This window comes from Mytilus edulis, chromosome 1 (assembly GCF_963676685.1).
Source record: "Mytilus edulis chromosome 1, xbMytEdul2.2, whole genome shotgun sequence".
NCBI lineage: Eukaryota > Metazoa > Mollusca > Bivalvia > Mytilida > Mytilidae > Mytilus > Mytilus edulis.
This window is the reverse complement of record NC_092344.1, coordinates 20,697,897-20,721,563: the sequence shown is the minus strand read 5'-3', so window position 1 is coordinate 20,721,563 and position 23,667 is coordinate 20,697,897. Positions and strand designations below refer to the sequence as shown.

The 23,667-nt window shown below is 30.7% G+C and overlaps 1 protein-coding gene across 8 annotated transcripts in view; it reads left to right on the top strand.

Annotated features, from left to right (window-relative positions):
* Positions 1-2,260: 2,260 nt before the first annotated feature.
* Positions 2,261-23,667, top strand: part of LOC139527229 (jouberin-like) — a 69,052-nt gene continuing 47,645 nt past the window's right edge. For all 8 annotated transcript variants that reach the window (XM_071322614.1, XM_071322606.1, XM_071322597.1 and 5 more), the window contains exons 1-15: positions 2,261-2,352; positions 9,727-9,795; positions 10,279-10,348; positions 12,839-12,881; positions 13,299-13,431; positions 13,919-13,994; positions 14,700-15,369; positions 16,816-16,930; positions 17,296-17,476; positions 18,027-18,122; positions 18,699-18,792; positions 20,718-20,813; positions 21,693-21,794; positions 22,602-22,727; positions 23,578-23,642. In XM_071322614.1, the coding sequence (XP_071178715.1) occupies positions 2,340-2,352; positions 9,727-9,795; positions 10,279-10,348; positions 12,839-12,881; positions 13,299-13,431; positions 13,919-13,994; positions 14,700-15,369; positions 16,816-16,930; positions 17,296-17,476; positions 18,027-18,122; positions 18,699-18,792; positions 20,718-20,813; positions 21,693-21,794; positions 22,602-22,727; positions 23,578-23,642 (1,949 nt within the window). In that variant the 5' untranslated portion in view covers positions 2,261-2,339. The remainder of the gene's footprint in view (positions 2,353-9,726; positions 9,796-10,278; positions 10,349-12,838; positions 12,882-13,298; positions 13,432-13,918; positions 13,995-14,699; positions 15,370-16,815; positions 16,931-17,295; positions 17,477-18,026; positions 18,123-18,698; positions 18,793-20,717; positions 20,814-21,692; positions 21,795-22,601; positions 22,728-23,577; positions 23,643-23,667) is intronic.

The following is a 23,667-nucleotide window of genomic DNA, read 5'->3' as shown; positions in this document are numbered from 1 at the left end:
GATTAAATTTGCTGGTTGGTCCTTTTTAAAGACTTTTCAGTTACGTGCCATATATTAATTGTAATTGTATGTGTATTGAAGAAACAACAAAAGAACTGCCAATGTTTACCAGCACTGGAAACATGATCTCATTTATCTTTAAATTCATTTTCTAATATTACAAATTTATTTTTTAATATTAAGAAATCGTGGGTTTTTTTTTTCTTTTTTTCATGTTAGAAATTAATTTCTAAATATGAGAAATTCATTTCCGAAAATAAGAAATCATTTCCGAAAATTATAAATTCATTTCTTCATATGTATTAGAAATTCATTCTCTAATATTAGAAAATGAATTTTTAATATTAGAAAATGAATTTTTAATATTAGAAATTCATTTCTTAATGTTAGAAATTCAATCTCTAATATTAGAAAATGCATTTTCAATATTAGATAAAATAATTCTTAATAATAAAAAAATGATTTTTTAATAGCAAAACATATCTTTTTTTGTCAACGTTGCCATACTGATCGATTCATTTCGTATATGAGACGATATCTGCAAAAGTATATTTCCATGTTCCATCTTTTACCAGCAATTATTTTTTTATTAGTTTAAACATATTTATTTATAGTGGATTGGGAAACAAGTTTTATGCAACTTATATTTATCCCTTTCCACTTCAGTTGCGGGTGCGAGTGCTGCCTTGTAGCGACATTAGCCTGCTCTTTTTCGAAATCTACAAGAGTGTCTTTCACCATGTTCACGTGCAAGAGATATGGCTCTCTCTTAACATGGATCAGCAATTTATCGTCCCCTTCCGACGGACTATCATCGTTTCCTCAAGACCATACTCGCAAATAGTGACAAGGGATAGCCGAAAATTCAATCCCTGAAATTTTCATCCCGCAACGGGAATCGAACCAGGAACCTTTGTGTTAGTAGTCCGATGCACTATAACCACTACACCACGGCTCTCTATTTTTGTATTCAACCAGATTTTTTTTTAATTTTAAGTTTCAGTATTAACTAGAGTATATAATGCACCAACTATTGCCAATTAAATACTCTTTCTTATATTTCTTCCAATAAAATATTATAATTTGAATATTCAACCCCCAAAAATTCTTGTTGTCCGGTGGTGTTATCTGACAACTAAATCATTCAAAGAATATCCAAATTAAGTAAACAGGCTTCCGATTTTCACAAATATGATAGATCATATAGAAAACTTGTCCCTTACTGGTCTGATTTTGTTATAACTGAAGCATGTGATAAAATTTTGCATTTTTAAGGGTCTTTTAAATTTTGTCTCAAGGGGTAATTTCCCTCCTGTTACCACAAGTTTTTTTCACCTGTGGAACCGTTTGAAAGACCAAAATTCGATGTCTTGTAATGTAATGCGAATAGCATCATTTCCTGAATGTTTGACTCCATATGTATAGGTGACTGGCAGCCAGTTTGAAAAATCCTAACTCCCCAAAGAAAAGAATTTAGGAAGAATAATTTTGTTGTTCTCTTCTGTTAAAGTCTTTTTGTGTACCTTCTGAGAATATTTCATTGTCAGCACCATATAACAGTAAATGTGTTTTTATAGTATCTTATTAAATTGATATGTAGATGGAGTAAAATTCAACACAATTCATATAAAAGGACAAAAACTTGAGTACTGTGTAATTCCTTTCTGTTACGTTCTGTCATGATATACTAGTATACCACAAATAGAATCTTTAACTTATTCTTTATTCCCATTAGGCAGCAACCATTTGATTTTCGGGGGGGAAGGGGGGCTATGGATTCAGTTTGTCCAGACAAACTTTTTTGACAAAAAGCAATCTACTTTTTTGGCCGACAAGTCGAAAACTGTTTGAATTACAGACAACAGTTCCTAGATCCTCAATTTGTGTTCTTCGATTTGTGCTATTTAAACTATGTTAAAGTACCGGTTTTAAAGACATTTTTTTTCCTATTGCCAAACTGAAATAAGACATTTTCATATATTGTCTCATATAGACTTAGTTTGATTTTTATTCGTCGGAAAACTCTTATAACTTCTGACATCAATGTAGCAATAAAGATGAGACCATCAATGTTAGTCATGCTCGGAAACGGTATTTAATAATGATATTTGTATTAATTTGTTGCCCCCCCCCCTTTTTTCCACCCCGTCATAATCACTGTTAAAAAAAAGTGTGGTTTATGTCTTACTGGACAATTTAAAAAGAGTTCAATGTTAATTTTATAATGATAAAAAGTGATCAGCAGAATTAGATATAATTTATAAAAGTGATGTTGGTCATTGATAATATTTCAACCAATCGAATGAGGCGTTATATCTGGTTGCCAAACGTAAACAAAAATGGCGGATGAAGGTAAAGTTTTGAAAATTTACACATGTTTTAATAGCATTTATCACAAGTCTGATATTATTCACAATTTTACGCACTGTCTAGTGCAACAATAATAAACAGGATATACACAATTCTTGTAATAATTGTAATTTTGTGTAAGAAACAACAAAATAAATGTCAATGTTTACCACAAAAACATGATCTGACCTGAATTTTTCAATTTTTAGGTTGCAATCTTTATATTCACTCATTTCGTATAGATTGAGTTTGATTTTTATTCGTTGGAAAACCTTTTGACTCTTATTAATTCTGACATAATAAATTTTATGTATCGATAAAGATGAGACTATTCATGTATAATAGTTTGACAGTTTTCTTGTAAAAAAGGGTTGTGCTATTTAAAATCTTTAATCATGTTAATTGAGAAACGTACGGTAATTGAAACTGAACGAAAAGTTGGCAAAATCAAATGAACTGGATATTTAAAATGTAGTTTACTTTCCTCTAAAACCTTGCTAAAGTAAATAGAACAAAGTTTATATATTAGATAATAGATCATACCCGTCGAGTAAAAGCCAATATTGGAGGTGGGTACAAGTCAAATCGGCACCCATAGAAAAAGTCAAATCGACACCTGGTTAAATCGGCATCTAGTCAAATCAGCACCTATTTAAAATCAATTCGACATCCAATAATATTTGATATAATATATGGTACTGGGACTATTATGCTAAGTTAGTAATTCAAGTATACTAGCATAATAGTCCCAGATATATATAAATAATTCTAAAAATGTTTCGCATATTTCTGTTAATATTTTCACAACTATATGATACAATCTAATAGTGAGAATTAATACAAAAACATTACCACAAAAAGACTTTTTATGGATATATGGTATCAGGAGAAAATAAAAAATAATAAAATTCGAATTTAAACCATTCAGGTATCCTCATTTCCATTGTGAGGACAAGGAGAATAGCACAAAATGTTAGGTTGAAGTATATACATTTGAATTTAAAACATTGAACTAGAACATTTTTAAAGATAAACTTGTATCACCTGGTGTAAGAAAATGTGTGTCAAAAAACTTATAACTTGTACAAAAAAAACCTGTAGTACAAACTTACATCTTGTACACAACATACAATGTAAATATTAAACAAATTTAACATGGGTGCCGAATTGACTACATCAAGTGCCGATTTAACCAGGTGCCAATTTGACTAAGTGCCGATTTGACCAAGTGCCGATTTAACCAGGTGCCAATTTGACTAGAATTCCTTCGACGTAACAATACAGATACAGATACATTTGTCATATAACATATCTAATACATTGTTGTAAGTCTGAAAGCAGGGAATACCTGAATCCCACATTTCCTGACTTGTGCCCAACCTGTTCAAAGACAAAGTAGATAGATTTTAAAGCACGATTCAGACCATTTTTACTTAAAGTCTTTAAGATTTTATCCTTCAAACAGGAACACTGTCAGAGGTTAGACACAAAACATCTTTCAACCCACTGAGTGCATCTTGATTTGCTTTGTGTCTAACGCTACTTGTATGATTGAAAGGTGTATATTGTAGTCAAAATTTATTACTTTGGTTGGCAATAAGTTGAACTTATTATAACATATAAATAAATACAACAATAGTATACCACTGTTCAAAAGTCAATAATTAATTAAGCTAAAACAAAACCAGGGAAATACAAATGTACATTAACTATATGACTACATTTATAAGACATTCTAAGAAGAAACCAACCGGAACAACAGAAAACTGAACTGCAACAAAAACGAACGCAAACATGAAAACAATTAATAATAAATGCCATTTTCCTGGTACAGGACATTTTAAGAAAACATGGTGGTATGAACCTGGTTTAATGGCTAGCCGAACCTCTCTCTTACATTGTATATGGCAATGTTAAAAATATTGCTAAAATTACAACATTTCATGCAAGCATTACAAATAAACAAAAGATAGAGAAATACACAAATAAATAATATAATACTACACAACAACATATAAACCACAGAATAACAAAGGACACCTCCGATGAATCAGAGTTCTCGTTAAGACGCGTATACAAGTCATTTTTGAAACTGTGAGTCCCAGGAATGCATCCTGATTGTATCCCCTGAGTCCCAAAAACATTGTTTTGCCTATAAGATTTATGATTGTCGACATTGTTTTGACAAGAAACTTAATGGAGTCGATGTTGAAATTATTTGTTTTAAATGTGGCCCTACACCAAGAATTGATAGACCAAGAAAGAAGTCTGTTATATATTTTGTAATGAACAATTACTATTAAGAGATCATAATTTTTATAAATATCTAATAAAAACTACAATTTAACATGCATTGTTTTAGTTTTATTTCGTCATATTTCATTATATTAAGACGCAAAAAATAATATTACATGCATCCTGGACTCACCATGAAAAATTCCTAGTGAGAACCCTGATTATTTATTTTTTTATCAAATTTTCACCACATTATTTGCAGTGAGAAATTTTCTGATTTTTAGTGCCAACTCCTTTAATTTCCACACAATATTACAAGTTCATGTAAAAAAATATTCTTTTCTATTCATGTACAAAATGTATATATGACTAATGTATTTATAACCAATATGTTATATGTTATACATACATGTACATGTATAAAGCAGATTTGTATTATTATTATACTTTTAATTCCTGTTATTACTTTTAATTTCAATGACAGCTGCAGCAATTGAACAGTCCATCAATTCAATAGAGAAAGAATGTATATTATAAACCTACAAAGTAATTGAAAAGTGAAAGTGGCAAAATATTGTTCTATCAAGTTCAATGTATTTATATACTATTTTTATATTTTCATTGCCCATTGTACATCTGTTGCTGTTAGTATTTTTTGTCATGTTTGTAGTACATTTTATTTGTCCGACCGTCAGCTGTGACAGCTTTGATCAGTTATTTGAAAGGAACAATTGCTGTAAAATCCTAATTGAAAATTAAACCATTGTTATAAATCTAAAATTATTAAATGGCAACTGTTACGTCGGAACTGCCCAATGATTCAAAGAAGAAAATATGAAAACAGTTTGAAATAGTCTGATGCATCTGAATGTACACAATGAAATTGTAAAACGTCACAAAAGATTATTCAGACACTTTTTTGTATAACCACTGTCAACTCATTATAACATCTACGTACACATATATGCAGCAGCTGTTTTTTTTTATACGCCCGTCAAAATTTTGACGGGACGTATTATGGTATACAAATGTCCGGTGTCCGTCCGTCTGTCTGTCCGTCCGTCTGTCCGGCGTAAACATGTCGCACCGTAACTTGAGAACGACTTATCCAAATTTCATGAAACTTCATATATTTGTTTCTTATGATGGTCAAATGATCTGTATACTTTTTGGTGAAAATAAGATTTAAACTTTTTGAGTTACGGCACTTTGTAACTAAAACAGGGGTGTGTTTTTTTTCACATGTCGCACCGTATCTCAAAAACTTTTCTTGATTATTGCTTAAAACTTTACACACTTCTTAGTTATATTAATCTTAATATCTGTATACTTTTTGGTGATGATTCAAAATTTCATTTTTGAGTTTTTGAGTATTTTGTAAAAAAGGGGGAGGTTTTTTTTACATGTCGCGCCGTATCTCAAAAACAATTTATGATTATTGCTTAAAACTTTACACACATCTTTGTTATATTAATCTTAAGATCTGTATACTTTTTGGTGATGATTCAAAATTTCATTTTTGAGTTATTGAGTATTTTGTAAAAAAGGGGGAGGGGTTTTTTACATGTCGTGCCGTATATCAAAAATGATTTATGATTATTGCTTAAAATTTTACACACTTCTTTGTTATATTAATCTAAAGATCTGTATACTTTTTGGTGATGACTCAAAATTTTATTTTTGAGTTATTGAGTATTTTGTAAAAAAGGGGAGGGTTTTTTTTACATGTTGCGCCGTATCTCAAAAACAATTTATGATTATTGCTTGAAACTGTACACACTTCTTCGTTATACTAATTTAAAGATCTGTATACTTTTTGGTTTGATTCAAAATTTTATTTTAGTGATATTTGTAAAAAAAAAAACAGGGTGGGTGGGGTTTCACATGTCCCGCCGTGTCTCAAAAACAAATGGTTATTGCTTAAAACTTCCTCAGAAACTATTTATGATTATTGCATAAAACTTCCACACAAGACGTCGGGCGTATCATGCGCTCATGGCGCAGCTGTTTATTAAATTATTGTTTGCAGTTTATATAGTCCAGAAAAGATTTCAAAGGAAATAAAGCTTTTTATACAACAAAGATATAGCACTTTAAAAGAAAGATGTACTGTTAATATTTGATGATACATTTGTACAAATGTAGAACAGGATGTTATTATCAACAAGCATGTGCATAATCAAGATCAGCTGTACTTACAGTCTGTGCTTAACTATTTGTGTCTTTTTTTCTGACCGATAAAGAAATTTAACGTTTTTCAGCTCTATTTTCAAATAAAATATCTGAAAATATAAGTCTGATCGAAAGACTTTTTGTTCGACATTTTGATGGTCAGACAGACTTTGGGATACACTATACTTATTAATTTCTAGCTTTTACAGTTTTTGATGACATACATTTTTTAAATACCTCAATTATATAACATTGTATAATGATGGAATATAGAACTAATCCTTCTTTTTTTTTTTACAATTTATATAAAGTTTAATGTCTATAAAAGTTTAAATATGTGCTTTCTCACAATCTGAAGTATTAATTTTTTTCATACAATTATATTCATAATAATCATGATAATAGTACATTTTTTGTAAACTGCATTTACCGGTAACTTTCTTGATAATACGGCTATATTTTTTGTAAATGAATAACGAAAAATTTTCTGTCCTCACACAATCTATGTTTATTTATGGAATAAGTAGAAAAAGAAGAAGTGCATTCGTATTATGTGTGATATAAATGTAGTGGGTCTCATTGGGGTCTAAGCGTGACACAGGATTGCCCATTTTTTGTAAGCGGGACACGTGAAATACAACAAATTATTGTGCCGTGAAAACGGGAAATGAAGTCTGGCAAGACCCAGGAAATTACAAAAAAATGACAATTGCTTTCATACATAGTGTAAGCGGGATACAGGAATCTGACAAAACAGTAAACGGGATCAGGGATCAGAACCCCCCAATGAGACCCCCAATGTAGTTGAGGATGAATTTCATTTTATTTTACTATGGACAGATTATAGTGATATATGTAAGAAGTTTATCAAGAAATATTATTGGAATAGACCTTCAACTTATAAATTAGTACAATTACTTTCTGTTGAAAACACTAATTATAAAAAAAGAAAATGTGGTATAATTGCCAATGGCAATGAGACAACTCTCCACAAGAGACCAAAAATGACACAGAAATTAACAGCTATGGGTCACCATATGGCCTTCAACAATGAGCAAAGCCCATACCGCACGGCATAGTCAGCTTCAAAAGGCCCCGAAATGACAATGTAAAACAATTCAAACGAGAAAACTAACGGCCTAATTTATGTAAAAAATATGACTTTTTATACGACCGCAAAAATTGAAAATATTTTGGTCATATATTGGTATCACGTTGGCGTCGTCGTCGTCCGAAGACATTTGGTTTTCGCACTCTAACTTAAGTAAAACTAAATAGAAATCTATGAAATTTAAACACAAGGTTTATGACCATAAAAGGAAGGTTGGGATTGATTTTGGGTGTTTTGGTCCCAACAGTTTAGGAATTAGGGGCCAAAAAGGGCCCAAATTAGCATTTTTCTTGTTTTTTGCACAATAACTTTAGTATAAGTAAACAGAAATCTATGAAATTTTAACATAAGGTCTATGACCACTAAAGGAAGGTTGGGATTGATTTTGGGAGTTTTAGTCCCAACAGTGTAGAAATTAGGGGCCAAAAACAGGTCCCAAATAAGCATTTTTCTTGGTTTTTGCACAATAACTTTAGTATAGGTTAATAGAAATCTATGAAATTTTAACACAAGGTTTATGACCACAAAAGAAAGGTTTGGATTGATTTTGGGAGTTTTGATCCCAACGAATTAGGGGCCAAAAGGGTCCAAAATTAAACTTTGTTTGATTTCATCAAAAAATGAATTATTGGGGTTCTTTGATATGCCAAATCTAACCGTGTACTCAGATTCTTAATTTTTGGTCCTGTTTTCAAATTGGTCTACATTAAGGTCCTAAGGGTCCAAAATTAAACTAAGCTTGATTTTAACAAAAATTGAATTCTTGGGGTTCTTTGATATGCTGAATCTAAACATGTACTTAGATTTTTGATTATGGGCCCAGTTTTCAAGTTGGTCCAAATCAGGGTCCAAAATTATTATATTAAGTATTGTGCAATAGCAAGAAATTTTCAATTGAACAGTATTCCGCAATAGCAAGAAATCTTCAATTGCATAGTATCGTGCAATAGCAGGAAATTTTCCATTGCACAGTATTGCACAATAGCAAGAAATCTTCAATTGCACAATATTGCGCAATAGCAAGAAATTTTCAATTGCACAGTTTTGCGCAATAGCAAGAAATATTCACAGTATTTATTGTCCTTTCTAAAGGGTCAAAAATTAAACTTAGTTTGATTTCAACAAAAAATGAATATATGGGATTCTTCAATATGTTGAATCTAACCATGTATTTAGATTTTTAATATTTGGGCCCGGTTATCAAATTGGTCCACATTGAGGTCTAAAGGGTCTAAAATTGAACATTATTTGATTTCATAAAAATTGAATTCTTGGGGTTCTATGATATGCTGAATCTAACCATGTATTTAGATTTTGGATATTGGACCATAATAGGTAAATGTTCTTAGACCACATTCATTCTCTGTCAGAAACCTATGTTGTGTCAACTATTTAATCACAATCCAAATTCAGAGCTATATCAAGCTTAAATGTTGTGTCCATACTTGCCCCAACTGTTCAGGGTTTGACCTCTGCGGTCGTATAAAGCTGCACCCTGCTGAGCATCTGGTTAATTTTTGAAAGTACTTTCTATATGCATTTAATTGCAGAAACAATTTCTATTTCCAAGACATATTTATATAACATATGTAGTCAAAGACTCATAAATTATTATAAATATATAATTAATATGCGACTGATATTTCTGACGTTTATTACAAATGTAGGTCTTTCCACTTTTCCATGGCCAATCAACAATCAATCAGTTTATACCAAATCTAGTTGACAATGGGCAGAGGAGAAAATTTAATTTGTACAAAATTATTGTCCTATGGTGTGACATCAGTCTAGTCAAATATTTTTTAAGAGAATAATTAAACAGTAAATTTTTTAAAATTACTAGACAATCTTTGTTTTAGGCAAAGTAAAGAAGACCAGAAAGCCTAAAGCCAAGTCTGATATAAAGGAAAATGCAGGGATTGAAATGGGTAAGTCAAAACATAGAAGTTATCTGTAAATAAGACGCAAAGGTTCTTTATATAAACGTACCTTCAGAGTTGTTTGTAAAAACGACAAGTAAAACTGTGAGTGAGACATGTAATGAATTAATGTCTGGTGATGACTACTATCTATAATGACACAATTATATAAATTATTCATCGCTGCTTGACTTTTTTCTATAAAAAAAAATAATTCAATGTTAAATTTTCGTGTTTTGGTCTGTTTTATTTTTTAAATACTATGAGTAATAGATCAACTGTATTGGGTGTATTGAATTATTATAAGTTGTACATGAATGAACCAAGACCTCATTTTCATTATTCATAAGTCAATGTTGAGTTTTTATGATTTCTCAGACCTATGAGCAATAAAATAACTATGTATAGTTGGTGTCTGGAATGATTGTAAGTTGTACTTTTTATTTTTTTATACAACTCATCATCATGTAGATACCTTTATGCCTTTTTCAGATTCTTTTGGTGATAGTGCAAAGTCAAAGCTGGATATTTTACTTCAGCAAGCTGTAGTTGAGTCCACTTCGTAAGTTTAACTTTTTTTAAAGAAAATACAAGTTGATTTTTGTTAAGTCTGCGACTTCAATCGCAGAAAGCTCGACATAGGGATAGTGATCCGGTGGCTGTGTTAACTAGCTGTTAGAACTTTTATATTTAGAAGGTGGAAGACCTGGATGCTTCATACTTTGTATATAGATGCCTTATGTTAGGAAGTTTCTGTCTGTCACACTTTCATTGTCTTGACCTCATTTTCATGGTTCAGTGAGTCAATAAGCACACTTAGCTCCATGCAAATGAACCTTATATATATATATATACACTTTATCTCGGAAAGGATAAGTCTAGGAGGGTAACCGATTGGATTTAAAGATAAAGTGTATATATATATATATGTTACAGTGAATTTGTATAATCAGTGATTATGTAGAATCCCTGAAATTTTCAGGGATTATGTAGAATCACTGGCTAGTTTAGGGATTATATATAATCACTAAAATTTTCAGGGATTATGTATAATCACTAGAAAAAAACGTCAGGGATTCTACATAATAACTGAAATGAAGAAATAGTTTTATTTATAAAGAAAATGAATAAAATTGAAATTATTTATTCTATAAAATCACATTAAAACATCATTATAAAGTAACATAAATTGTAAAATGTTAAACACAATATTTCAAAATGATAACCCAATTTTTTTTAAATGTTAGGCACACTACATGAAAATGTGAAACACAATATATCAAAATAATATGCTTCAAATCTGTTATTACCACAATATCCAAATTTTATAATAACCCATCCTGCACATTTCGAATCAGATTTTAACGACACGCCTAAGTGAAATAAAGTGTTCAGTAAAACATCTTAAGGTACCCCCAACAAAAGATGGGAATTTGCAACCTTGAACCGGTTCGAGCAAGAAAGATACCATATTTTGAAGTCAGGCGATATTCTTTTACAGACTTTTTTTTAAACAATTGTCATTATGTTTTTCGGGTTTCCCTTTCCTTTTTTACCATGTGGAATTGCTATGAGAATAATACACCAAATGCAAACTTCCTCTAATATTTGTTTCTATGTGTCAATCCTAAGTTCAGCCTGTTTTTCCTACATTTAGATGTCTAAGTTCTCACAGTTTGAATGTCTTGTTCATTTAAACAAAAACAAAACCACACAAAACAGATGTTCCATAATCTTCTTCACCATTTGCTTTACATGTATCACAAATAACATGCTTTGTGGATTTAAAAAAAGAGCATAAATAAGGCCGTTCGTTTTCTCGTTTGAATTGTTTTACAATGTCATTTCGGGGCCTTTTATAGCTGACTATGCGGTATGAGATTTGCTCATTGTTGAAGGCCGTACGGTGACCTATAGATGTTTATTTCTGTGTCATTTTGGTCTCTTGTTGACAGTTGTCTCATTGGCAATAACACCACCTTTTCTTTTTTACCTGAATATTCATTTGACGCTGGCTTTTAATAAACAAGCAATACATGTAAAGCTATTGCTATAAAGGGAATGTTGATATTATTAATTTTTGAAGTCTTCAACTTTATCTCGAAACCCTGTGTTGGTTATAACTTTTAGATCATCTTCTGTGTTTAAAAGCAAAATTATTTCATCCGGCAAGAAATTAATGAAAGAAAAAAATATAATTTGTCTATATTATTTTTTTTATCAAACAAAGAATCATTAAATTATTCATAATCCCTGAAATCATATTAGGGAATTTGTAGAATAATTATTAAAATGTTCAGTGATTATGTAAAATCACTGGTCATTTTCAGGGATTATATATAATAACGGTACTAATGATTTTAGTGATTCTACATATTCCCTGAAAAATCAGGGATTTTACATAATCCCTGATTATACAAATTCACTGTAACATATATATATAAGAACACACAATACAAAAAAGATTAAAAAGAAATATTATAATACAAATATATACAAATTCTCCTGAATTGGCTTAGAACAGTTACATAAAGTTGTACAATATTACAAAACAACATAGTCCGACAACAGTAGATAAGAAAAGGCCTGACAATCACTTTAAGTAATAATTAATTAAAATTTTCTTTGTAGTAGAAAAGATTCAAATTTATAATGAAAGAACTTATTCCTACGTACTTTAATAAAATTTAGATTAAGGAAAACAGTCATGTATTTGAATAGATACTACTGTTAATTAGGGATTTTTATGTTTGCAAATGCAGATTTTTGGCGATGTGGATCAGTCAATATAACAGATATATTCAAATATCAAATCCAGAATTATTGACATTGACAATCCTTCAAATATAGTACTGTTATTCTTATTCTAATTCAATAAACTTTTTAAAAATGTTCAAAACATTTCCAATGTTGGTAAATGTCAACTGCCATTGTGCAACATTTTTTCAAATGTCATCCCATCAATGATGGAATTAATGAAGATCACATCCAAACAAAATTAATCTAAGTGTATTTTTTTGAAAGATTAAAACTATGATTTGATATATTTCAGGAGTGCCAAAGCCAAGAAAAAGAAAAAGAAAGATGATTCAGTTGTATGTTGAATTTAAATATAGTTCACGAATTTGAACCTACAATGACTTTATTGATAATTTGCTGTTTAATTGCATTTTTTTCTTTATTTGTTAAAAGTTTGTCAACTTGTCGTCTGAGGTAATAATTTCCAGTTTACTCTGTCCAAAACTAGCTGATGTTACCTAGTAAAAATCTGTCTCTATGTTGTAATCAAATCTAGGATCCTTGTATATACTATGTAATTAAATCATACTTTTCTGTCTAGTCTGATTAGAATTTAGAAATTCATATATTGTACTTTTTGTTTACATGCTAGTTAAAAGCTATAAATTAATATATATATATACATACAACTGAAAATGTTAGAACACTTGAACCACTGTTAAACCATTGATTTGCTAACAACACATTTATATGAAAATATGTGTTTTTTGTAGTTGGAATCCCTGCGTAAGGGAGAAGGATTACAGAAGGATGAAGATGCCGCCATTAAAGCCAACACTTACGATCCTAATGATAGTCCAAAAAATATGAAGAGCAATAAAAGGAAACAAAAAATAATGGAAGAAAGTAAGAGAAAACTGTATAAAGTGATTTTATGGCTCTCCAGGCCCCTTTGGACGAGTTGAGCTTATGCAATCAATTGTCATCAGTTATTGTGGTCCTGAATTTTTTTTTAAATCTGCTCCTCTGAAAGCATAAAGTCAAATGTTATGAAATTTGGCAGTAACTATTTTTGGCATATCCTCTTCAATAATCCTTATTTTGTTCCTTTTAACTGCCTCATGTAAACACAGAACATGTTCAAAATGGTTGCAGCTGTTGTTTATGGTTTTAGTGTTGCATTTTTTTACTAGATGAGCAATTTTAGCTTCTCAGAGCCTCAAGTTTTGTTCTTGTATGTTTCAAAACAACTTTAACAAGTTTTGATGAAACAGGTTTAATTCTTTTATTTTTTCAATGACACATTTTATTTCAAACTTTAGAATTAATTATTTTTTAGATACATTTGAACAACACTTTTAAATGGTAATTGTTAATTAAATATAAATTTTAGATGCAAAGCTTGAAAAACCAGATAATACAGATAAAAAGAAGAAGAAGAAACCCATAGATGATACATTAAATGAACAGTAAGTCAAAATCAATATAAAAAAAACTAAATTTATTTACAGGGTTTATTTTCTGTGATATGTTGTTCTATAGCAAAGGTTTTTACAATTGGTAACATTAGTTTTAGCATATTAAAACACAATTTTGCACAATTTTGGGAACCACATCTCACATTTTGGTACTGTTTTTATTTATATCATTTCCTGGAAGCACATCACTCATTATGTGCTTTTGATTTAGGAATAAAGTTATTACAGTCAAAAGGTAGAAGTCAAAAGGACCTGATACACCTTTTCTTCTATCTCAGAATAGAATAGACGAAGTCGAGATTTCAAATCAACAAAGTTCAACTCATTAGGGTTAAAAGGGCTTTAAACAAGTGGAACTTTTACTTTTTTCCAATTTTGAGGAAAAAAATGAAATAGAACCAACAATGTTCAGGGGGCTTGACTATATACTCATTAATTATTTTTCAGCTGTTTATTGAACTAATGTTACATTTTCCAGTTTTCTACATAGATTTTACACTTCTTTAAGGGTAGAATTTTCATGAAATATTATGTAAAGATATGTGTTCACCAAGAAACAAATTTTTTGATTTAAGTTTTTCTTAAATTATACCATTAATACATTACCATTATCAGTATTGCAGTTAATAAAGAGGAAAATGGAGGTATCTAAGTTATTTCCTTGTATGTGTGACTTTAAATTGATATCTATTACAGGGAAACTGAAATCATTTCTCCTCAGAAAACTAAGAAGAAAAAGAAGAAACCACCAGATAACACAGAAGAAAATGAAGTAATATCTCCACCTTCAGAAGAAGCTCTCTCACCAAAAGGAGGTAAAAAGAAAAAGAAAAAGATTGCAGAAGAAATAGAACTGTCACCGACAGAATCTGAAGAAGTTTTGACCCCAAAAGAAGGTAAAAAGAAGAAAAAAAAGATTATGAATACTGAACCTGAGGAGGAACCTTTAGTAACAACAGACGAAGCACCAACACCCAAACCAAGGAAACCAAGAAAAAAGAAAGAATTATTATCTGAGGAAGAAGCTACAATTTCACCTAGAGAGGAGGAAACTCCTACAAAAACGGGTAAGAAGAAAAAGAAAGCAGTTCTGTCAGATGAGGAGCGTCCTGTATCTCCAGAACCCAGCCCAAGCAAGGAGGGAAAGAAAAAGAAAAAAGCAGTGCTATCAGATGAAGAGCGTCCTATATCTCCAGAACCAAGCACAAGCAAAGAAAGAAAGAAGAAAAAGAAAAAAGATACAGAAGACACAGAAGGTCCAACAGTATCTCCCAGAGAAGATGAGCAGATTACAACTCCAGAAAAGAAGAAAAAGAAAAAGAAAGTGAGAACCGAGGAGGAAGGTCCACAACCAAGTGATGATGAGGTAATTATTAAAAATATTTTGTTGGTATTGATCGCCTTTAAATTTAAAAGAATCTTTCCGAAAGTAAGTTTAACAGTTTATTTTCTAAAAAATGATCTTTTCATCAAATCAAAATGGCTGTCTTTTAAACTTGTTTAATATATAGGTCTGCCTAGAATTTCAAAAAAATCCTTTTAGAATTGAAATAATTTCATTAATCCATGCTCTATGCTCATTTTAATTCAGGTAGGTATTATATTTGTCATCATTTTATACCGCTATTGCTTGGTACAAAAATATTGAAAAATATAATGCCTACCCAATGTTAAAATGAGCATAGAGTATGTTTTGGCAGATATATTCATAAACTACTCCTTGTCTGGAATCTTTTCACTGGTTTAATGAGTTTAAGAAATCTATCAAGATATAGATACTGTATGCAATATGATATTTTGTTGTTGATTTTAATCCCAAATAGACTGGCAGGGTTTAACATTTAAGATCAAAAGCTCACAGCTATAAATATAGATTCTACCACTGCATCGAGTGTAATACAATATTTATCCACTCGAGACAGTTAAATTTTTAATTTTAAAAGCAAGGCTAACCGAGAGTTTTAAATATTTTGTTCTTTCTATGTGACGTCATCAGACATGGTTGCCTTTTTTCATGCCATTACAACAGGAATTCAAAGGAAAGCAAGAAAATTCTATGTCATAATCAGATTTTAACCAATGAAGAACTGAAATCAAATGTACCACAACTTGATTAATTTTTTTTTATACAATGGGTGCAAAAAGGGATAAATTGACCAAGAATTAGAGAAATGTAGTTATCAATTTAAGGAGGCTCAAGGGTATAAAAATTTCAGAAAAAATTAAACATTTTTTTTTCATTTCACATTTTATTTATTACTTTATAATTAGTTGTTACTTTATCATATGGTACAAAAATCATTAAAAAATCAATTCATTTTGGCCCCAGATGACTTTAAAATGTATATATATATATCATTGGAAAGCTCCAAAATTATCTCCCTTTGGTGCAAAAATGCCATTTGTAAGCATTATTATTGAAATATCTTTTTTAACTCATCCGTGATCTACATTTTTTATTTTTATTTTTAAATAAGCTGTACTTAAACTAAACTATTGTAAAATTTGATCGATACATTGTATCTGTAATTCAGTTCTTTTTTTATTTCGATATTACCTCTATTTCTCCTATTAGTTCAACAGAATAAAAGTACATTTACAAAAATATATGCTTCTTTCGAAGGCAGATTGTGAGTGTAAATGAACGGTGACCCCATTTTTTTATTCTATTTTTCTATTAAGTTTAAGATAAAGTTCCTTTATAGAAAAACATAGGGAAATCCTATATTAGGGGAAAAATTTGATTTAGACCCGCGAGCCCCCTTAAAACCATAATCAATATATTGTTCTTATATTTATTTGTCATTTTAAGGTTTTGTCAAATGCAGATGAAGAGGAAGAGGAAGAAAAAGATGAAACTGAAGAAAAACTAAAAGAAGAACCAAAAAAGAAAAAAGGAAAAACAAAAGCTAAAACACCAGAAGAAAGTAAGTTTGAGAAATACCTTATGAGTGACAATAACAACCAGATAAGAGCATTGATTAACCTATGTTAGATGTCATTGTTCAAAGTTCTTCATTTGATTTTGTTTTTAAATGTTGTACTTTTATTAGGATGCCTTAAAATACCTTGAAATGACCAAGCTAGTAAATAAACTCATCATAGATACCATAAAATTGTCTATTTAAATGAATAATTTATTGATTGAAACCTATGCATGCAATTTAACATTATTAACCATTCTGATACAAGCGAAAAAAATTCATGTTCCTCTATCGACTTACAACAGAATTAAAAGTATTCAAATCTTAAAAAGTAAGTTAAAATTAAAAATGTTAACATTTTTTCCTAGTTGAAAAAGCGAATGAACAAAGAAGAAAAGAACGAGCAGAAATTGAAGACATAGGACAAGTTTTGGCTGTGATGATTCATCGTACAGACAAATTGAAAAATGACTTTCACATCTTGCATCCACTGGTCCGTGTCCATATTGTGGATGAGAATACTGGGGAATATCTTCTCAAGCAAACAAAGTATGTATATGCATAAGTATTAACAAATTTCAATATTAAAGACTGCTGCAAAGGTGTTTTTTTTTAAAGAGCAAACTATTGATTAGATTCTGTGGATTTATTTAATTTGTTGGATACCAATTTTCATGGTTTCTGTGGGAACATGTCAACCACGATTTTCAATGTTTAAAGAATAACAAAATTTCTATTAGGTTGCAATGACAAATCTATTTGTATTGAAATGGTGTCTAGGACACTTTATAACAGTAGTAAGTTTTCTTTTAAAGATTAAGCTGTGTGTTAACAACCCTGATGTCTTTAATAAAATGCCCATTATAGACAAGTTTGAATTTATAATGGCACTTCCCATAAAAAAGGAAGATCAGGTTCCTAAAATATTTCTTTTGAGATGACTTAGATCTATATATAATGTATAGATGCTTACCTATTGTTAAATGTCATATATTGATCTCTAGATGTTTTTCTTTAGAATTCTGTCACATCTTGTTGTGTTAACTAAGTTTAAGTCAATTGTATTGAAGTATTGTATCTATGTTTATTTTATTTTCAGAGATCGACCTGTCACAACTTATTTTGAGACTAAGAATGAAGCTATAGATAAGATCTTACCTATAATGACACAACCTTTTGACTTCAAGCAAAAGAAGTAAGGAAACTTAGAGTTATATGAATGGCCTATTTGAATAAAAATATAATCTGTAATTGGTACAAGTTAAAAGAAGAAATGGGTTGATATCCTACTTGAATAAGTAACCTAATTATAACTATTCCATCAAATAAGATAAACTGCTTACAACAAAGATTTATCTACCTTTATGCTGTTTATTGAACATCCTTGCAACAAATAAAAAACATAAAACAAAGTTTGTACAGTTGGTCAATATGAAAAGAAAGGGAAAAAAATGAATGTGTAGGAGATATTTTGGCTTTAAAATTTAACAACTTATATCCAACTCCGTTAGATCTAATCTTTGCTGTTAAAATTCATTTTCAAATTCTATTTTTATAACATGTTTATTTATATGGTCATCCTACCTTGGTTATTAATTTGATGAAAGAATTTTTACAAGCTGGTTATATGAGATTCGTGATCACAAAGTTTATCTCTTCAGAATTTTACAAGCATGCGAAGAGGACTTACGGGTCTAAATTTCTATATTATGATACATTATAGATCTGTACTGCCTGTATAGGAAGTTTAAAGTGTCATATTATTTTTTAGGTCTGTATTGCCTGTGTGGGAAGAATTATTGCTGTTTAATGAGAACTACAATTATTTTATAAAATCTGACCCCAAAGTTATTGTTCTCTTTGAGGTAAGTTTTCTGTTGTGCCCTCTCTTGAAATTTAAAAAAAAAAATCTGTTATTTTAATGTTTAATGTTGAAATGCCCAAAAAAAGTTTTATTTTTATGTTCCACCTACGATAGTAGAGGGGCATTATGTTTTCTGGTCTGTGCCTTCGTTCATTTGTCCGTTTGTTCATGCGTCCGTTCGTCCTGCTTCAGGTTAAAATTTTTGGTCAAGGTAGTTTTTGATGAAGTTGAAGTTCAATCAACTTGAAACTTAGTACACATGTTCCCCATGATATGATCTTTCTAATTTTAATGCCAAATTAAAGTTTTGACCCCAATTTCATGGTCCACTGAACAAAGAAAAAGATAGTGTGAAGCTCAGGTTAAAGTTTTTGGTCAAGGTAGTTTTTGATGAAGTTGAAGTCCAATCAACTTGAAACTTAGTACACATGTTCCCTATGATCTGATCTTTCTAATTTTAATGCCAAATTAAAGTATTGACCCCAATTTCACGGTCCACTGAACATGTAAAATGATAGTGTGAGTGGGGCATCCGTGTACTATGGACACATTCTTGTTTCATAATTTTTCACTACAGTAAAACTTGAGTAAACCGGACCCTGAATAAACGGGATTCCTGTCCATTCTGGCCAGAATTAGAGTCCCATTTTTTTCCTTTAAAAGTCTATGTTAAAATACCCTTTGTAAACTGGACCCTGTGTATTCCGAATTCTGGTCTAATGAAGCAGTCCCAATACTCTTAATTACATTAATTATTACCTGTCAAAACCATTTTGTCTAATTAATTTCAAATAACAGTATTGATTAATATGCAATCAAAACATATTTGCTTATACAAGATGGATTTTAAGGATAATCAATTAGACAGGTGTTAAACAGTGAACTTAAACATGGTACATTAGTGAGCTGTTCTATTGTATATCATATAGAACGTACATTTTTACTTGGATACTTTTTTCAAATCGCAGAGTAAGAAATTTTAATCATGTTTACAAACTTTTGTTTCCCTGTTGTGAACCTCTCAACCAATGACCTTGATAACGAAGAACACCCAGATGACTATAATCCATGAATAACGAAGATTGTACAACAATATTTCGGTCGTGATGAAATTTCGTTTGATAGTTTTGGGGTTTTTAATCGACTATTCCTACGTCAGGAATAAACGATGGAAGTAAAACGTAACTCTTGTGTCACAATTCAAACAACCCAGGGATTCTGATGCAATAAAAACAACGAACATTACACAAAATGACAGTAAAACTGCCAAATCAGAGACTGATGCTATCCAGGTCTATTTGCTATACAAGGATATGTAAACAAAAGTTGTTTGTTTCTTTTTAATTCGAGGAACAACTAGTTCTTTAAATTTCTTTAGCCAATGAATAATTAGAAGATTCAAAATAACGATCGTGCAAAATTTTTACGTTACTACCTTTTGCATTTATCAATACATTTTAACATTTACACTCAAACAAAACTGTTCGTCAAAAGTCATTAATTTTAGGTCAAAACGGAAGCCTGAATAAACTGGCTCACTGTCCAAACCGAACCTTTTTCATAGTCCTGTAGCCAGCTGGTTTATACAGGTTTAACTGTACTTAGAAAAATTAGGTTGAATGAAAAGTTTTCATTGATGTTTTGAAACAAATATGCATATTACTCTCAACCTTTGAACATTCATGCAAGTATGTTTTGGTTTTTTTAATTCTCTTTTAAAGAAAAATTGAGAATAGAATAGACATATTGATCATACATCAAGTAAATACTGTTTCAAGTGTAGCTTTTTTTTTTATCAACTTCCCTTAATAGTTTAATTATTGATTTTTGTGCTACTTGAAAACAAATATCACTGTATAGTATTTCATAATACTTTTGACACCAGTTAAGTTCCAAGACATGTAATATTATTTTTTCCAATTTTAGCTGCTTGACTTTGTGAGTATGAATCATGCCAGTGAGAAGTTTTCTTCCCAGGGTAGTGAAGGAGGATGGTACAGAATAGCATGGGCATTTCTAAAGGTAAAATACACAGGCTATATTTAGGCTCCTTTTGAGTTCATTCACCACAACACATATACAGTGGATTCATCATTATTCATTGGATACCAATTTAGTGAGTTTCATGGGAACAGGTGAACCACGAATTCAAATGTACAACGAATAACATATATCCAATAGGCTTTGTAAACAGAGATTGGCAAAACCACAAAATCAAATATCCATGAATATGCAAGTTGAAAATTGATACCTGCGAAAATGTATCCACAGTAGACTACGGTAAATAGATACAAGAAGATGTGGTATGAGTGCCAATGAGACAACTCTCCATCATAAGAAGATGTGGTATGAGGGCCAATGAGACAACTCTCCATCATAAGAAGATGGGGTATGAGTGCCAATGAGACAACTCTCCATCCTATAGATATAAGAAGATGTGGTATGAGTGCCAATGAGACAACTATCCATCCAAGTCACAATTTGTAAAAGTAAACCATTATAGGCAAAAGTACGGTCTTCGACATAGAGCCTTAGTTCACACCAAACAGCAAACTATAAAGGATCCCAAAAATGACTAGTGTAAAACCATTCAGACAGGAAAACCAATGGTCTACTCTTATTCTATATAAAACAGAGAGGCAGGAAACACTTATAAACCACATATTAAACAAACATAGGATACACCTACAGGTCTCCTTTTTGATTTTATTCACCACAACACATATGGACTGAATGCCTACACGTCAAGAATGCATATCAGAGCATACTGCAAATGATAAGTGCCATACATGGTAATGAAACATACACCCTTAAAAATATCTTTTGTTTACTTTTTTTTATAAAAAATTACATCATGGTCCAAAAATTTAAGCTTTAACTAATGAATTATTTTTTTTACAGGTTGTAGGAAATAATAATAAAATAAATACTGGTTCTAAAGTGAGATTACAGCTGTTTGAACCACCATCTTCTCAAGTACGGACAGGACCAAATCAACCTGAGGTTTGTTTATTTGTTATTTGTTTATGTCGTATTGATTATATAAAACTCTGTATTATGATTTTATTGTCTCATCTGCTGTGTTTGTAGCAGTATGCCTCACATGTATAAGTTGTGTCTTCTAATTATTTTTTTTGACTTTATGAAACTTTAGTAATAAACATGAGGACAGACTTACATATATATGACACTCATTAGGAAAAACTTCCACATATAACACCATTTTATCGCTATTTTGTGCATTTTTCCTTTGATCTGTTTTTGTGATAATTTTTATATCATGCTACTCGCTTGAGATGGAAAATTATCGCTAGAAACTAAGCAGGCACGTGGCGTTACTAATGAAATTGACATTAAATTGACATCGTCGTCATAGGTAAAATAGCGATAAACAGATTATCATTGATCATCTCAACTCGATTGCCTTTCTCACTTTCGCTGTCCCGGCATGCGAGAATATCAATCTCGTTGAGATAATCAACAATAATCTATAAACATATATAACTCAAATAAGAATAAAATAACAAATTTACACACTTTATTACTTAATATTTGACACACTTACATATTTGACACACATTATTTAACTCTTACATATTTGACACACATTATTTTACATTTACATATTTGACACACATTATTTAACTCTTACATATTTGACACACATTATTTAACTCTTACATATTTGACACACATTATTTAACTCTTACATATTTGACACACATTATTTTACATTTACATATTTGGAACACATTATTTTTGTACATTTATATTAAGCACACATAGTAATACATTACTATTCTATTGTAGGTTTACCAGTGGTGGAAGTCCTCACAAAGACGTCCCTATCCATCTACAGTATATGTTACATTGAAGGGTATAACACCACCTGATGAAGTGGAACCTGCACTCAGATCTATGTTTGCTACACAAAAGGTACTAAAAATATTTTATTTTAAACAGTTCATGGGATATCACTCACTCCCATTAGAGACAAAGACATCAGAAAGAGAGACTTTGACTTAACTAATTGAGGTTACTGTAAATTCAGAAATTATTGTGTGTATTGTGATTTAAGTAGACCAAACAATAATGAGAGATTAATTATTGAAAATTCAGGGAAAGCTTCATACAGTTGTATGTATCAGATATCAGAATCAAGTTCATATAATTGTGATTCTCACCCATTGACATTATTCACATTAATAAAAACCTACCAGTAATTTATGAATTTACATTACTTGATATAAAAACAAGATGTGTTATGATTGCCAATGAGACAACTCTCTACTACTGATCAAATGACCTAGAAGTTGACAGCTATAGGTCATCATGGCTGTTAAATGATCTATAGTTACACTACCTTCAATGTTGTCAGTTGGTTACTTAAATTATGAATTCCACTTCTGAGTAATTTTGCTATTTTTATAATCTTCTCATAAAGAACAAAATATAGATCCACAAAATTTGAAATAGTCTAGAATTAGATTTTATCCTTAAATTGGGTAAATTTGAACCATTATGAGAATATTTCCAGAGGCGGATTTAGGGGGTAGCCCAGGGGGCCCGGGCCCCCTCCTTTGTGGGAAAATTTTGGTTGGTTATATAGGGAATCACTGAAGCCTGTCAGAAGCAGGCTCCATCTTAGGCAGTCAGTGGACCCCAACTTATGAAAAATTCTGGATCCGCCATTGATTTCAAAATTGAGGCAATCTTATAGCATTAATGTGTAACCCGCATATTCTTTAATTGATATTTATTAATGAAACATATATTTCTTTCCTAGGAAGAAGGATTTACAACCTATCAAGATTTAAAGAAGAGTGTTAGCTGGGGAGATAAGAAGAGACTGTAAGATATTTATCTAATTAGCATA